The sequence below is a fragment of the Schistocerca americana genome, chromosome 2 (genome assembly GCF_021461395.2).
Source record: "Schistocerca americana isolate TAMUIC-IGC-003095 chromosome 2, iqSchAmer2.1, whole genome shotgun sequence".
NCBI lineage: Eukaryota > Metazoa > Arthropoda > Insecta > Orthoptera > Acrididae > Schistocerca > Schistocerca americana.
The window spans coordinates 539,122,905-539,140,571 of NC_060120.1; the positions used below are offsets into that span (position 1 = coordinate 539,122,905).

General features: G+C 44.2%; 1 protein-coding gene across 1 annotated transcript in view; it reads right to left on the reverse strand.

Moving 5' to 3' along the window:
- Window positions 1-17,251, reverse strand: part of LOC124595076 (single Ig IL-1-related receptor-like) — a 354,541-nt gene extending 337,290 nt beyond the window's left edge. Inside the window, exon 1 of the mRNA XM_047133657.1 lies at window positions 16,848-17,251. Within this exon, the coding sequence (XP_046989613.1) occupies window positions 16,848-17,053 (206 nt within the window). The 5' untranslated portion in view covers window positions 17,054-17,251. The remainder of the gene's footprint in view (window positions 1-16,847) is intronic.
- Between the last annotated feature and the right edge of the window lie 416 nt (window positions 17,252-17,667).

Here is a 17,667-nt window from a genome sequence, read left to right on the forward strand (position 1 = left end):
AGAGCGTATAACGTTGCTCGACGATGCGGAGGAGTGCCTGTTCCCACTGCCTTACAACGCAGACCTATTAGAAATTAATGAATTGTCCAAGGACAACATGATACCCTTGGTAGACGCTGGCGTTATTCCGAAGCTGTGTCTACGACACACCAGTTACAATCTTTCAGTCAATTTAATAAAATTAGCTCAGTAAATACCGAGATCGGTAAAGATAGAAACGCCAACCTCTGCGAACAGTGAATGTTCTCAACAACTGCTCCCGAAATGCTCTGCCATGGATGAGTGTGATGTCCTTAGGTTAGTTAGGTTTAAGTAGTTCTAGGGACTGATGACCTCAGATGTTAAGTCCCCAAGTGCTCAGAGCCATTTGAACCCGTCTGGTTCGAAAAGTTTACCCAACAAAAATTTTCCTTGTATTAATCAGATTAAATTATTCTATTACAGTCACCTTTTTGAGTATTTCCAGGGACTTCTACACAATTATTGCATTTTAACCACTCTCACGAGCATAAGTTTTACTTTGACCTCTGCATTTCTGCTTCCACTAATGGATTTTACAGCGAAGGTCATGTGTGCTGAAGTGTTACGGATGATTCAGACTACTATTTTCTATGGCATCGGTTCTTAATAAGAGCGTATATGTCAGATTTTTCAACGAGGGCAACCTGCGGAAATTTATTGTCAGTCAGCAGCTTGAACCAATTACACACTGCAAGCAGTATCGAAAATAGTTGATTACCTGTAGTATCACTAATCGCGTTTGGCTGTATGTTATGTCTTACAAGGGATCCTCCCCGTCGCACGCCCCTCAGATTTAGTTATAAGTTGGCACAGTGGATAGGCCTTGGAAAGCTGAACACTGATCAATCGAGAAAACTGGAAGTTGTGTGGAACTATGAAAAAAATAAGCAAAATATACAAACTGAGTAGTCCATGTGCAGGATAGGCAACATCAAGGAGAGTGTGAGCTCGGGAGCGACGTGGTCGCGTGTTTAGCGTGAGCAGCTGCGAAACGAGAGGCCCTTGGTTCAAGTCTTCTCTCGAGTGAAAAATTTATTTTCTTTATTTTCGCAAAGTTATGATCTGTCCGTTCGTTCATTGACGTCTCTCTTCACTGTAATACGTTTAGTGTCTGTGTTTTGCGACCGCACCGCAAAACCGTGCGATTAGTAGACGAAAGGACGTGCCTCTCCAATGGGAACCGAAAACATTTGATCGCAAGGTCATAGATCAGCCGATTCCTCCACAGGAAAACACGTCTGCTATATTCTATACGACACTGGTGACGCCATGTGCGTCACATGACAGGAATATGTTGTCGACCCACCTAACTTGTACACTTGGCGAATGGGTAAAAAGATTCTTCTACCTTGCCCGATTTAGGTTTTCTTGTGGATGTTTCGATGTTTCTTTAGGTGTAGCGTCCCCATACTACGGCGCAGTTATCTCGCATCGGACGGACGGACAGATAATAATTTTCTGAAAATAAAAAATTAAACTTTTCACTCGAGGGAAGACTTGAACCAAGGACCTTTTGTTCCACAGCTACTCGCGCTAACCACGGGACCACGACGCTCCTGAGCTCAGACTATCCTTGATGTTGATCTTGCGCATGGACTACTCAGTTTGTATATTTTGCTTATATTTTTCATAGTTCCACACAACGTCTTCCAGTTTTCTCGATTGATCTGTGTCAGTTTTTCAAGGCCTATCCACTGTGCCAACTTATAACTAAATCTGAGGGGCGTGCGATGGGGAGGTGCCCTTGTTAGAGGAAAATCGTCACAATGCCGTTTAAAGAATGCCCATAACCAGTGGCTTAGAACAAAGTAATATAAAAATGAGAAGATAAAGTGAACTCAATTACATCAGTGAAAATCTGCTGATATTTTCTATGCTCTCGTGGAACGATAGGTCGAGACACCTTTTCGACATCCATACGCTTTAAGTTTTTTATTATTTTGCGATCTGTTTCAAGGGATAATAATATAAATGGCAAATTGGTAATTTCGAGATCCCTTTAGACAAGGGTAGAGACTGAACAAGCGGGTGTAGTGTTACTATACGTTACATTAATGCACATGACCTTCTCTCAGAAGCCTGGACCGCTTCTAGATGTGCAGGAAAAGAGTCAGTGAGGTTCTGGAAGCTACCGACAGGGATGTCGAGCCGAGCCGACTCCAGTACCGTGGCCAACTGCATTAGTTTTTTCGGTTGGGGATCCATGACACCAACTGCACAATTGAGCTGGTGCGACAGATCGTAGATTGGGATTAAATCCGAAGAGTCTGGTGGCCAGAGGAGTGTGGCAAACTCATCCTGGTGCCATCAAAACAAGCGAGCTGTGAGACACGTTGTATTGTGCTGCTGGTGGACGCCATTGAGCCGAGAAAAAGAAGACTGCATGTAGAAGTGGACAAGGTCCCCAAGGATAGATGCACATACTTGGGTTAATCCGCTGCGCCTTCCAAAATGACGACACACCAGGAAATCCCCTCCGTCCTGGATCCTGCCATGCCTATTGCAGGGTGCTTGCTTTCAGACGCCGATGACGGGCTGCCCGATGGAGCATAAAGCGTAATTCATCTGGAAAGGCTGGTTGGTTCAAATGGCTCTGAGCACTATGGGACTCAACTGCTGTGGTCATAAGTCCCCTAGAACTTAGAACTACTTAAACCTAACTAACCTAAGGACATCACACACATCCATGCCCGAGACAGGATTCGAACCTGCAACCGTAGCGGTGGTGCGGTTCCAGACTGTGAAGCGCCTTTAACCGCGCGGCCACTCCGGCCGGCTCTGGAAAGGCCACCTGTTGCCACTCAGTGGAATATCCAGATTACAGCCTTCGTCACTTTGGGTGCATGAACCAGACACCTACTGCGGAGGCCCATACGCATCAACATTCGCTGAATGATCGTTGAGGAAACACTGTTAGTGGTCTCTTGCTAGCTCTTTGATTCACCTGGAGGGTCAGTTGCTGAACAGTTGCACGTCTATTCGCCCGTACACATCTCCGCAGTCCTCGTTCACACCGTGGTGCATCACAGCTACATCGGCGCCAGTTTTGGCTAACGCCATTTTGCCTTGCACGGAATACTTTAACCACGGCAACACGCGAACAGTTTACAAACTTAGTCGTTTCGACATTTTGGCGATACTAATTTTTTTACACATATCTGTTATTAGTTATGATTTGAAATTGAAGCAATCGCTGACTAAAAAAATTTTTCTCATTTTTTAAAATTATGCTAACCTTTAAGGCACTCGCGGTACAAGAAAGATCGGGAGAATGAGGACAGACAAAAAGTTAGTAGAGATTCGTGCTGCTGTAAAAAGAGCGATGCGCGAAGCATACAACCACTACCACCATCATACCTTAGCAAAAGATCTTGCTGAAAACCCAAGGAAATTCTGATCTTACGTAAAATCGGTAAGCAGGTCGAAGGCTTCCATCCAGTCATTCACTGATCAGTGGCCTGGCAACGGAAGACAGCAAAACGAAAGCTGAAATTTTAAATTTAGCATTTGAGAAATCTTTCACGCAGGAGGATCGTACAAACATACCGCCGTTTGAGTCTCACACAGATTCCCATATGGAGGACATAGTGATAGACATCCCTGGGGTTGTGAAGCACCTGAATGGGTTGAAAATAAATAAATCGCCAGGTCCTGATGGGATTCCAATTCGGTTTTTCAGAGAGTACTCTATTGCAATGGCTCCTTACTTAGCTTGCATTTATCGCGAATCTCTTGCGACTGGGAAAAAGCGCAGGTGACGCCTGTATATAAGAAGGGTAGAAGGACGGATCCTCAAAATTACAGACCAATATCCTTAACATTGGTTTGTTGCAGGATTCTCGAACATATTCTCAGTTCGAATATAATGAATTTCCTTGAGACAGAGAAGTTGCTGTCCATGCATCAGCACGGCTTTAGAAAACATCCCTCCTGCGAAACGCAACTCGCCCTTTTTTCACATGATATCTTGCGAACCATGGATGAAGGGTATCAGACAGATGCCATATTCCTTGACTTTGGGAAAGCGTTTGACTCGGTGCCCCACTGCAGCCTCCTAACTAAGGTACAAGCATATGGGATTGGTTCCCAAATGTGTGAGTGGCTCGAAGACTTCTTAAGTAATAGAACCCAGTACGTTGTCCTCGATGGTGAGTGTTCATCAGAGGTGACAGTATCATCTGGAGTGCCCCAGGGAAGTGTGGTAGGTCCGCTGTTGTTTTCTATCTACATAAATGATCTTTTGGATAGGGTGGATAGCAATGTGCAGCTGTTTGCTAATGATGCTGTGGTGTATGGGAAGGTGTTGTCGTTGAGTGACTGTAGGAGGATACAAGATGATTTGGACAGGATTTGTGATTGGTGTAAAGAATGGCAGCTAACTCTAAATATAGATAAATGTAAATTAATGCAGATGAATAGGGAAAGAATCCCATAATGTTTGAATGCTCCATTAGTAGTGTAGCGCTTGGCACAGTCACGCCGATTAAATATTTGGGCGTAACATTGCGGAGCGATATGAAGTGGGACAAGCATGTAATGGCAGTTGTGGGGAAGGCAGATAGTCGTCTTCGGTTCATCGGTAGAATTTTGGAAAGATGTGGTTCATCTGTTAAGGAGACCGCTTATAAAATACTAATACGACCTATTCTTGAGTACCGCTCGAGCGTTTGGGATCCCTGTCAGGTCGGATTGAGGCAGGACATAGAAGCAATTCAGAGGCGGGCTGCTATATTTGTTACTGGTAGGTTTGATCATCACGCGAGTGTTACGGAAATGCTTCAGGAACTCGGGTGGGAGTCTTTGGAGGAAGAGAGGCGTTCTTTTCGTGAATCGCTACTGAGGAAATTTAAAGAACCAGCATTTGAGGCTGACTGCACTACAATTTTACTGCCGCCAACTTATACTTCGCGGGAAGACCACAAAGATAAGATAAGAGAGATTAGGGCTCGTACAGAGGCATATAGGCAGTCGTTTTTCTCTCGTTCTGTTTGGGAGTGGAACAGGGAGAGAAGATGCTAGTTGTGGTACGAGGTACCCTCCGCCACGCACCGTATGGTGGATTGCGGAGTATGTATGTAGATGTAGAAGTACAAGCATTCTCAAGGTGTTTCGCCAGAGGAAAAGTTTGGGAACTCCTGGTTTATGCTGACAGCGACCCCACATTACGAAATAAAGTGTCTGCATTATTCATACTGTGAGTGGAACAAATGCCACGCATGGCTAATAAAGCAGTTACACGTGTTATAACATTTTCTGGAACTCCAACAGACATTGGGATCTCTATGAAGGATCGCCCAGAAACCCTGGTATAGAAATTTGAAATGTTGCTTTCAGGTTAGTTGTGATTCTGGGATTTCAGGTTACTAAGGAAAGGAGTCCTCGTCGATGAAACTGATTCGTGTTCAAGTTCTAAAGCCGAGCACACGATTGTCTGTTAACGAAGCGCTGCTTTTGTCGACAAAACCCTAATTTGGAGCCAGATTTGCAAATACCACTGCGTTGAGAGGAACTCGTGTAAGTACAGACAGAAGGAGGGCCCTGGGAGGTTGACAGGACAGAAATTGGGGGCGATGCAGTCCTTAATTCTCACCGTATAAGACAAGAGGTTGGCAGAGTCCGAGGAATGCCGAGGACGCGCTGTTGGACCATCCTCTGCAGGTGCTGGAGCCTCAAGAGCTGCGAGAACAGTGGCATTTAAAAAGTCCTTCCGAGGAAGCAATTACCAACGCTAATTGCGGTCTCACCACTCGAGCGGCGTGTTCTTGCGTGTCTCGCCGCGTTGTTGTCGGGTTACGCAGTACAGCGGGCGGAAAACGAGCAGGTGAGCGTTGCACGCCGCAGGATATCATTACCGAGCACTAATGTTTCTGACTGAGGGGAAAGGCGGAGGGGGGCGAAGAACCAAAGGTTTACTGCGTGTGCGCAGATTTTTACGTTTTAATATACTGTAAAGTGGCAGAAATATATGGACACCATAAAAACATTTATTAATACGAAAATTTTAGTAGATCTACATCTATGTACAGAGAGTCCTAGGATGAATGGTCAGTATTCAGGGATGTGGCAGAAACCCTCATCCGAAGCAAAAAACTCCGTTGCTTTCCACCTCTTTGCTCGAAATGATTTTCTGCCACAGAAATAAGACGGGACCCGAAACTGAACCCTGTTGGACACCCTTTGTGATTTCTCCACAGTCGCTAAAATTTTCTGCTTTTCGTACTGTTCGAATAACGCAGCACAACTTTTTACGATCTGTTCGTTAATTATGATTCAAACCAGTTGAGCGTAAAGCCATCAGTACCATAAACACCCGGTTCAGTGAAATTAATGTGACCACCGCCTCTGTTCAACGACAACGTGCAATAACCACTCACAGTGGCAGCACCAGCAGTGGAGGGTATACAATTAGTGTTGGGGGAGATCGGAAACAGTTCAGTCGTTATCGTAATGCGAAAACAGAGATTTATCTGACGTCCAAAGGGGCATGGTCATTATTGATGATGTTTGGTTTGTGAGTCATCAACGCCCTTACAAAGTCCCAATTCTTACACAATCCGATTTTTACAGTCCAATCTTGCCACTGTCACCAATGATGACGATGATGAAATTATGAGGACAACAGAAACACCCAGTTCCCGGGCAGAAAAACACCCAACATGGCCGGGCCCCGAGATCCAGAGGTAGCAACGCTAGCCACTAGACCACGAGCTGCAGGTGGCATGATCATTCGCTTTCGGAAACGGCTAGGTCGGTAAACTGCTCCAGTGCCACCGTGGTTAAAATGTGCCGCCCATGACGAGATGGCGCTATCCAAAACCGGCGCCGATGCAACTGTGATGCATCATAGGGTCAACCATGTTTACAGGCGAAAAGACCTGCAGCTGTTGAGCAGCTGACCGCTCAAATGAACCAAGGGGTTACCAAGAGCGTCCCCTCAATGACCTTTTCATTGAAAGTCGCTGCGTATGGGACTCCGCAGCAGGCGCCTGATTTATGCAACCACTCTGACTGCTGTTCATCAGAGACGAAGGCTGGAATCTGCACGTCAGTATCACAACTGGACATCCACTGAATGGCGACAGGTGGCCTTTTCAGATGAATCACGTTTTATGTGCCATCGGAATGATGGCCGTTGCCTTTTGCAACAATCATCGCACTGATCCAGGACGGGGGATGCGGCGTTATGGTCTGGGGAATATTTTCGTGGTATTCCCTGGGTGATCTTGTAACTGTGGAAGGAACGAGGACCTTGTCCACCTTTACATGCAGTTTGTTTTTCCTCCGGACGACGGCATCTACCAGCAGGACAATTCAAGTGTCACACAGGCCGAAATGTACATGACTGGTTCTTTGAACGCCGAGATGAGTTTGCCGGACTCCACTGGCCACCAAACTCCCAGGATTAAAACTCAACCGAGAATCCGTGGGATCACCTCGATCGAGCTGTTCGCGTCATGGATCCTCGACTGTGAAACAGAGCGCAGCTGACCACGGCACTAAAGTCGACATGTCTCCACATCTCTGTTGGTCCCTTCCAGAACATAACTGACACTCTTCCAGCACGTTTCGCAGAGGTCTGCACTGCAAAAGTTGATTATTAGACTTTTGACAGTTGGTCACATTAGTGTGACTTGACATCGTAACAATGCACATTGTTCCTCTCATACCCCAGAATATTGACCATTTCTCCTCGGACACCTTTTATATACTCCTCCATCCACTACACAGTGCTTGGTGGAGGGTACATCGGGCCAGTATTATCGGTTTTCTGTCCTATTCGCTTACAGTGAGTGAAGGAGCCGCGCGGAGTAGCCACGCGGTTTGAGGCGTCCTGTCACGAACTGCGCGGCCACTCCCGCCGGAGTGTTTGTGTTGTTTTGTGTATAAGTTAGTTTAAGTAGTGTGTAAGTCTAGGGACCGATGACCTAAGCAGCTTGGTCCCTTAGAAATTCACACACATGCAGGAAAAACAACTGTCTATATGTCTTTGTTGTGTCCTAATTTCTCTTATCTTCCTCTCATGACCTCTGTAGTGGCAGCATAATGGTCGCACAGTTAGTTCATCGATTACAGGTGCTCTAAATTAGTTCTCCGAGCATTTCTGTTACACCTTCATAGTGCCGGCACGCTGTACAACCTGTTACGAACATAGCGGCGCATCTCTGAATTGCATTTCCCCAGAATCCTTCCATCAAGACTCCTCCATTCGCCGTTTTAATACTGATGTTACGTGATTTCATGTAACTTCTTAATATTATCCCTAAATACTTACACAATGTGAGGCGCTCAAGATGTTCACCACTAATCTTGTAATCGGGCTCTTTCTCTTTGTTACAGCCTTTATTTACACAGAAGACAGAAAAACTTAACGAACTGTGCCACTCTTATTTCTGGACGCAACAGTGAAGTCATTGGCTAACATGCAGTCGCATTTGTGATGTGGTCCACTCAGTCACGGTGCCAGGTGATCACAGTAAATGTGATCAATAATACAACCACAGTCCTCAACAGAGACCAAATGAGACGGCGAAGTTGACAAATGTCAGCAGGAGATGAAGCAAAGTTTCAACGTGCTGATCTTGCTTTACATTCATTTCTTTGGTCTACCATCAAGATGGATATTTGAAATTATCCGACATCGACTATATTCGCAATCCTACGAAATAAAAGCTCGGTGATCGTGGTATAATATATGAAGGAAAAGTTTTATCTTTCTAGAACTTTCCACTACGTGTGTGATTTACACGAAAATGTATATGAGCGACGTCTCAGTTCTTTTTATAGCCAGTGAAGATCCGCCTTCTTGCGAGTAACTATTTTGTCTTTGGTTTTTTAATATTCAAATACGCTTCGGCACTGTTGTTTTATCTGCGGTGATCATTTTTCGTTCATGTTTACAGTAACTCATTTTTCAATATAAAAGGAAATGATGCAGAACTTCCTACCTCTCCTTTTACTGAAAGAATAAACTTTTAGGTTTGGTATATCATGACTGTGGAAGGTAATAGCATAAATACAACTAACTGTTCACTGTAGCTACTGGATCATGTCTTGTGATTGTCTCAAAGCGGTCCGTCACTAATTCCCCTCTTGTGTCAACCACTCCATGTCGTAGTAGCAACTGCACCCTACGTCCTCAGTTACTTGCTGCATGGATTCCAGTCTCTGCCTTCCTCCCAGTTTTTACACTCTACAGCTTCCTCTAATACTATGGACATTACTCCCTGATGTCTTAACGTGATGCAAATTTTCCTCTTGACCATGTATATGTTCCTTTTTTCCCCTATTCTGCTAAGAACCTACTCATTCCTTATCTTACCAGTCCCCCCTAATTTTGAAAATCCTTCTGTAGCAGAACATATTAAACATGTTGACACTCTTCCTTTCTGGCTGTTTCAACATATCTGTGGAGGTTTAATACCTCATCTTTAGGTACTCAGGTAACAGTATTGGTCTGGACACTTTCCACTATGGCGGTTTCACAGAGAGCATTAAAAATACTTAACAGTGATCCCTAATCAGTACAAAGATATTCCACACATTTGGTGTGATGTGCAATGGATGATCAAAATTTTTCCGTTCGAAGGCCGTACAGGACAATCAGGCAAAATCGCCGAAGGAGTGATAGTCGCAGGGGGAGAAATCGAGTGTCTCCCACGTGATCGGGCTTAACTTCTGGGTTACGACATTTGCTACATGGGGACGTGCATTATCGTGAAGCAGCAGCACCCTGCACGGAACTTTGCGTACCTTTCCTTCGGTAACCAAGAAAATGATAAAAGCACGTCGGTCCTGTTTGGACGCATTTGGAAACAAAGTTGCAATAGTTTCCGTTTCTGCATTTACCACACACGTCGCAAAGAATGGAATTCCACACTAATACCTTGCCTACATGTCGGTGCTTATATACACGCATCGTGGTCGCGCTACGTTGCAAATACGCTGCAGCAACGCCCGCAAACAAACTTTTTCACCGGCCCTTATATTTTCCAGAAGACGACCTCATTTAGCCACGAAGTGCATTCTATGAAATTATTGCACTGAACAGTAACTCGCTACAGCGTACAATTTGTGATTTTACGTGTAATTTCCATAAATTAATTATGTTTTAATCGTAAAAAGCAAAACATATAGTGTAAATAAAATGGATTTGATTAATTGCGTTGTTGGTTCAAGAATTACTAAAATTATTTATACAGCAGTTATGGGTAGCCTGCCCACACAACTGAAGGGTTTGTTGTCGGTATTAATTGCTGTAATATACATTTTTCTGAGTTACTGTATAAGTCGTGGAAGGTAATGCAAACGACCTAGCTAATAGGATAGCCGGTGACATCAGCAATGGGTTTCCGAGAACACATTAACACGTAACTGCAACAAAACATAATGCATGCAGTTTCTGACATGGTGTTGCTGTAAAAGCAAAATCTCATTGTCCCATGGAGGTGAAAACGTCTGTGATGTCCAACACTTCAGATTCTTAAGACTCAGGGTAGCTTAAAGCTTTCACGGAAGTGTCACGTTCAACGTCTTGTGTAAAAACTGAATGCTACTACCATCACTATGAGAATAATCTACACTGATTCTGGACTGTAACGCGAACGCTTGTTTACTTGGCTGACTTTCACTTTATTATCTCCTACGATATCAACTTTTCAGCTAACTCTAGCGCACTCACCAAGAATATACTTACTTACATGAAATGTATTCGTACTTGCAAATGCGAATGTGGGGGAATGTCGTGGAATAACGACAATAAAAATCTGTGACCGACTGGGTCTCAAACTAGGATGTTCCGCTTTGCGCGAGAGCGCGCCTTAATTGCTTTGGCTATGCATGCACGACTCATCCAGACTTCCATAAGTCGTCTTCCTGCGTCACATCCTGTTCTTGTACACACATCATTTAATTCCCGTCCAGGGGAGGACCTATTTATTGAAATAGTCACTGCCCGGCATCGGCGGATAAATACGATATGCAGTGGCTGTGTTGTACAGAACGATGCAATGTCCCTTGGCGATTTACATACAACATATATGCGTGACGTTTGCGATTTGTCAGCTGCTGCACTGTTCTGATGCCTTTAGAATTCCCTGTTGGTCTTTCATGTATAAACTCGCCCACATTATACAGCAACACAGAATTGACAGTCCACTGTTCACGTTAAAAACACAAACATACGATGACAAAAACGTTTCTGTTTTTAAAGTGTACTAAACTCCGCCCGATCAGCCCCAAAAGGCCGAAGGTTCTCGACCGACCGCCGTGTCATCCTCAGCGGATTCGCGTTCTCCGATGCGGATGAGGGGGTGGGAGGCATGGATCAGCACACAGCTCTCCCAGCCGTTTCCACGTTTCGTGAGAACTGGAACCGCCACTACTCTTGTCACGTAGCTGCTCAGTTGGCAATACGAGGATAAGTGCGCCCCGATAGGTCAATAGCGCATGGCGGCCCAAATAGTCACCCATCCAAAGGCCAACCACGCCCGATGGTCCTGGACTTCGTTGATCTGACGGGAACCGGGCATACTGTGGACTGACAATTCTGCGTGTGGTGTATAATATGGATGAATTTCTGCTTGAGAGAGCAACAGCACATTTTGGAGCACCAGATTTATATGAGACGGCAACAGCACATTTTGGGGCACCGGATTTAATTTATGTAGCGGCTCATACCTCGAAAAACACCACTGAAAAATGTCGTAATACACTAAAACCGCACTTAAAATGTGAATTATTTGGCGAAATGCGTCTTGTAAGAAATAAAGGTACATTGTGACTTTCAGCAACAAATGCTACAGTATAACAAATGGCTCTGAGCACTATGGGACTTAACATCTCAGGTCGTCAGTCCCCTAGAACTTAGAACTACTTAAACCTAACTAACCTAAGGACATCACACACATCCGTGCCCGAGGCAGGATTCGAACCTGTGACCGTAGCGGTCGCGCGGTTCCAGACTGAAGCGCCTAGAACCGCTCGGCCACACCGGCCGGCACAGTATAACAAACAATATCACTGTTTCTACTGTCAGTCTTTCACCAACCGTTTCTAAATGAAAAAAAAGGAAGAAAGATGAATGGACGGTGCAAAGGTAGGCTTGTGGCTTTAATAAGAAACACCATGGAGGTGTCGGTTTAAGTACAAATGGGCGCGTGCTGCGGATGACAAAGGGGGGGGGGGGGGGCGGCTCGGCGACACCTGTTCTGTGGTGCCACCGCCTGGGGAATGCTAACGAGACCTGCGGACGGGGCCTGAATGTACCGCAGTCGCATCCAGCAGACACCTGCGTCCCAGCAGCCACGGCACTTCCTCGTCCACAAGGGAATCTCCTACACAGCGAAAAGCTCAAAACATACTACAAAAACCGCGACATCCAAAAACCAGAGCAAGCACTGCTGGAAGGAATTTCTGCAGCATTTATTTTATTACGTAATGTACAGTCTTTTGCAGATAATGCTAATATCATCGTTGATAACAATACATGGTGGCGGCTGATTTGTCGAAAGGTCTCCCCGGAGATTTTGAGATTTTTCCAGATTGAAATGCTAATTCTCCAAAATTTTTCCTTACTAGTTCTCATGGTAGCAAATTTTTTGAGTTGCCACATCACTTACTACTGTTTGCTCCGAGTTCAGTTAGGATTCACACTTCTGTCAAGAGTTCAGTACGTAAGTTAATGTTAGCCCAAAAATTCCTTCGTTACCGCCATCCGACACCATTCCACGCTATGCTGTGCCACTGTACGACAATCTATCTCTCAGTTATACTAGAGAAGATTATCTGGTTTCCAGATTATTCGTGAGAAGTTCGACAACTTTTGAAAAATGGAAAAGCGAAGCCGAAAATGTCCTGTTACAATCAGAATATCTATGAACGGATTTGAACAGAAAGTGATGCGGACGCAGTATACAGAGCAGACAAAGTGATTGATGAACCACTTATTACGCACACCGAGGCAATGGAATGTGTAGATCCGTTATTATAATACGCAAATTAGTCGGACGATACTGAGGTTTTGATTCTCCAGAAAGTATGAACCGTCGCCGGAATAAAGTGAATGACAAACAGAAACGAAGAATTAGTTCGACTTTTACACGGATTTGAAACGAACGTAAGGGATACAAACTACAGTGTGTTTTAAGTGTAATTTTCTAAATACATTTTTAGTTTCCAAGGGAGCAACGCGTAAGTAATGCACGTGATTTTCAAATGCGATATGTTGCATGTATTCCAGATACGGTAAAAGGGCTATCGGGTAAAATAAAATTAAAAAAAATATATATTTTCGATTATCCGTGCCGTATCGGATTCTCTTTAATCCAAACAATCGAGATTTCTGTGTGGAATCTACAAAACACGATGCTCTAATATTGGTCAGTATCTTCAATTTTTATAAAACTAAATAATTCCACTTCTGCTATTGTGGGAACAATTACGTGAAGAATTCTCAGATATACAGTGCACTCCGTCGCACTCACAATAGTGTGATGGGAAACCAACCAGTGGACCGAGAATCCGAGGATTTTCCAAGTTGGCGAGCCCGTCGGAGCCGCACACAATCGAGCAACAAACACTGCAACAATGCAATGCAGTTATTCACCTTTGCTTACGCGATAGCACAATCGGTTTTAAGTAAGCAGGATCTCAGAGCGCTTTGCCACAAAATGACTCAGAATTTTTTTTCCTTAACGAACAGTTAAACTCTCTCTAGAATGTCTCACAGTTCCTTCTGTCTTTCAATATACCGTGAGATTTCCAGTTACTTCTGTTTCTTTGAGAATTCTCAATTTCATAATACACTCTTGTCTTGGTCGCTATATATTTTTCAATATTGTTGCTCTTCATAACGTTACACAACCTTCAGATCAAGTCTGTGGTGCAGACAACTATCATTAAAAGGATGGAACAAACTTTTATATAAACAATGTTTAGAATAACTGAAGTGACGCATAGTTGTCTCATACTGTGTGGATACATAGTACCTAGCCAATGATCAAAAAATCTTAGTCAACATCAAAAGCCAAACTTTCGCCCTGTGGCGCATTGCAAAGTAAACGTGTTCGGGCACCAGATGGATGTAGTAACGGCGTGTAGCAGATATAATTTTCCACTAGAATTTTTAATGTGAAACAATTATTCCTCTCCTTAAACATTCTAATAACATTTTACAATCATTTTTCAGTGGACGTTACTACGCAGCGAAAATTGTGCGACTTTGATTCGCATGGCGTTAGATTTTCATACTAATTTTTTTTTACAAAGAAATAATACTGAAATTGTTAGATGTGCATTGGTTCTTACTATCATTAGCCTATGTTATTACTGTCATTTTTTCTACTGATACTATATCTAAGATGTCGCTCATAAGGTTTCTTCCGTCTTCTCAAAATAAAGTTCCTTGTACATGTAAGACCGTTAGCGATAGCTGTTTGTTAATACTCAGTCCTAGGGGAAGGCAAACCAAAGACTGCGTTTTATTTGCAGAACACTTAGAAGATGAAACCTATCAGACTACGCTAGGCTGTCGTCAGCTGGAGTACTGCGTGCAGTATGGGACACATCCCAGATAAGACTGACAGAGGACTTCGACAAAGTCCAAAGAAGAGCAGCTCGTTTTGTGTTATCACGAAATAGAGGAGAGAGTGTCACGGGTATGATACGCGAGTTGGGGTGGCGATCATTGAAACAAAGGCAATTTTCTTTGCGGCGGTGAGTTCTTTTCACGAAATTTCGATCTCCAACGTTCTCCCCCGAATGCGAAAATATTTTGTTGACATAGGGTCAAATTACAGCTCGAACGGAAAGAGTGAAGTGTTCGTTTTTCCAACGCGCCATAGACCTAGCCTATATGGAGAGGTGTCGGCATCTTTCCTACTCGAACACTATTCCGCGACTGACAAAACAAAGTGGAGGGAGCCGACATTAACGCGTCAAGCGTTCGTTTGCAGAGTAAAGATCTACATATTGTATATGTGCATATTTTACATGATCGCGCATACGTTGATTTCAGTGTGTTTGTTTGCACATAATAGGATCGTAACTACATGTGGAAAAAATAGTGACGGATCATTTTGTTGATTTTTAAGCAGTCCTGCTTTTACAATAATTTTATATATTGAACCATAGTAATCTCTTGCCTATATAGGCCACACTCGAGTTCTTTGAATCTTCGAAATCGCCCGTAAAGTAGTGTGAGATTTTGTGTGGATCATTACTGAGGACAAACGACAAAATTCTAGTATGGCCTTGATCCGGTGCAGGTCCTTTGCAGCTTGCGTGTTAGGAAATTGTTTGCATTCCATGTTAGAGCTTGAGGGTGGCCAGATACCCTTTTTGGGTCACCCTTTTTCTCCCTAGGACGGAATGTGTGTATTTCAACGGGCTCATGCAGTATTTTCACATGTGGAGATGCGCGAACATTTTCTAAATGCTTGCTAATCTTGTAACTGAGTGGGGACCTGGATAACAGCGTCGTATTCATCTAGTCGAAACGGACAAACCGCCTAAAAACAGCATCCAGGCTGGTCGACCCTCGTCGCTAATCCGCCTGGATACGATCCGGGACCGGCACGCCGTTCCGAAAGCAGCGACACAACGCGCGCTCCTATCCGTGCCGGTATTTCGATAAGATTATGTGAACATTATTATCTCTTTGTTATCTGGTGAGAGAATGGGTTTTGCTTCGCAATAGTTATACGGAAAGACGGTAAACTCTGCAAAATCTTTCACAGTGGATCGTCATAATGCTTTGAGTAATACAAGGAGGACTCACTATCACCAAGCTCCCTAAGTCTAAGGTGCAGAGGCGAGAGTATATTCAGGAATTGTTTTACCCTCGGTCGCAACGATAATTACCTACGCTTAATCGTGGCTACACTTTTTACTTGAAAACTAGTGAGCAACAAAACAGTAAATGTTAGCGACATGATCACTCCTCATGCCAGATGCTTCGTATGGACGGAGCATCAACAATGCTTAGGCAAGGATTCTCCTTCTTCCAATCTCGCATTAACATAATGAGACAATCATTCCTAGAGAGAGGAATAATTTTCATTTTGTACAGGCGATTACAGTCTCCAAGTACACCCGTAGAACAATTTTTATTAATGGAAATAAATCCGACTCTTCGGTCACAGCTCGAATTGAAAAGGGAATTTTACTATTTACGTGCCTTCGTTGCCATTTGCATGAGCTACGATGTATAATGAAATGCAAAATTCGGACTGTGCAACTGCGTCATTCGCTGTTACCTAGAGCCAGGAGTTCACATTAATGTAAAGTGATGGAGAAACACAAATATTCTATACTCCGTTGCGCAAAGGACGGCAGCATATTTATTTGCTAAACGTTGGTAGTACAGCTGGCATTGCAACTTTTGTAGGCATTTCGCAGTTCGCGTTGACAATAGTAATGGTGTTACATAATACATTTGTAGTGTAATTGGAATAGTTACAATTAGTGACAATTATTGTAACGTTATTCGAGTATTAAATGCATCTGAGAGGGGAAGGTTGTAAGTTTGCAGTTTTTCGATCACATTGTGTAGCTAATAGTTTCAGTTTCTACTGTAATTCAGAGAACACGCACAGACTGGGCGGAATGACAGCAGGTACGACTTTTCGTTTGAAATTATCAGTTTATAGTTCTTACTGATGCGTATAACATCAACAATGAGTTTTCCATTGGCTACTGACAATGGATTATGTCTTAACTCAGCAAAGTAAATTCAAAACTCTAATACTCAGAGAGAGAATTAAAAAAATAATGACGTTCTGTGAAGAACGAGGCGCTTTTGTCGTACTTTTGCCCTGGCGTGTACTCACCATTCTATACTGTTGTAGCCTTTGGCGCAGCAGTGAAGACTCTTGAACTTGGTCTCGATGGCATACTCGCGATCGCTGATCTCTTTAGTGAACTGCATCCAGGGTCCAGTCCGGTTGAAAGTGTCCATACGGCAGTAGTCGACTTTGGACTCTGCTGTTGTCGACAAAAGCAGGCATATCGCCGCCACGAAAATTGCGAGTGCCATTTCCCACGCTGTCGAAGATGTGAGTTCAGTGTAGTTGCTATTAGTTGATATCCAACAGCGCGTCCATGAAGAATTATCTCAAGAATGGAAAAGAGTTCGATCAGTAAGACTGTGGAACACGAGCGCGCGCAGCGTGGCGCGGACCACGCGAAGCGGGCGTCAGCGGGAGCAGCAGCAGCACGATCCTCCCCCTTTCGCTGTCAGAGCGCGACTGAGCGGCGCGGCGCGGCGGGCGGCCGGCCCCCAGACTTCGGCTGCCGTCGGTAAAGTTCGGCGCGCATCCGTCGCGAACTGCGAAAACTTCTGAGAAGCATGACAGCAGCTCCGTTCTGCCCTGTTCCTGTTGCATCTGCCACCACAAAGACCGCTGGCTACGTGAGCGCGCGCGTATGTGTGTGCGCTTCTGAGGCGACGGAAGTGCCGCCTGTTGCCCCATCTGCGTCGGCGAGCTCGTGCTGGTCCATACCGCCACTGACACATCGCTACTCGGTTAACACAACGTTAACAGCAGTTAGCAAAATAATACACAATTTGCTAACGACTTTTTTTTAAACGGAGATGTTCCTCATTTTTTATGAAACTATTTTAGGTTAAGATTTTATCCCTACTTATCA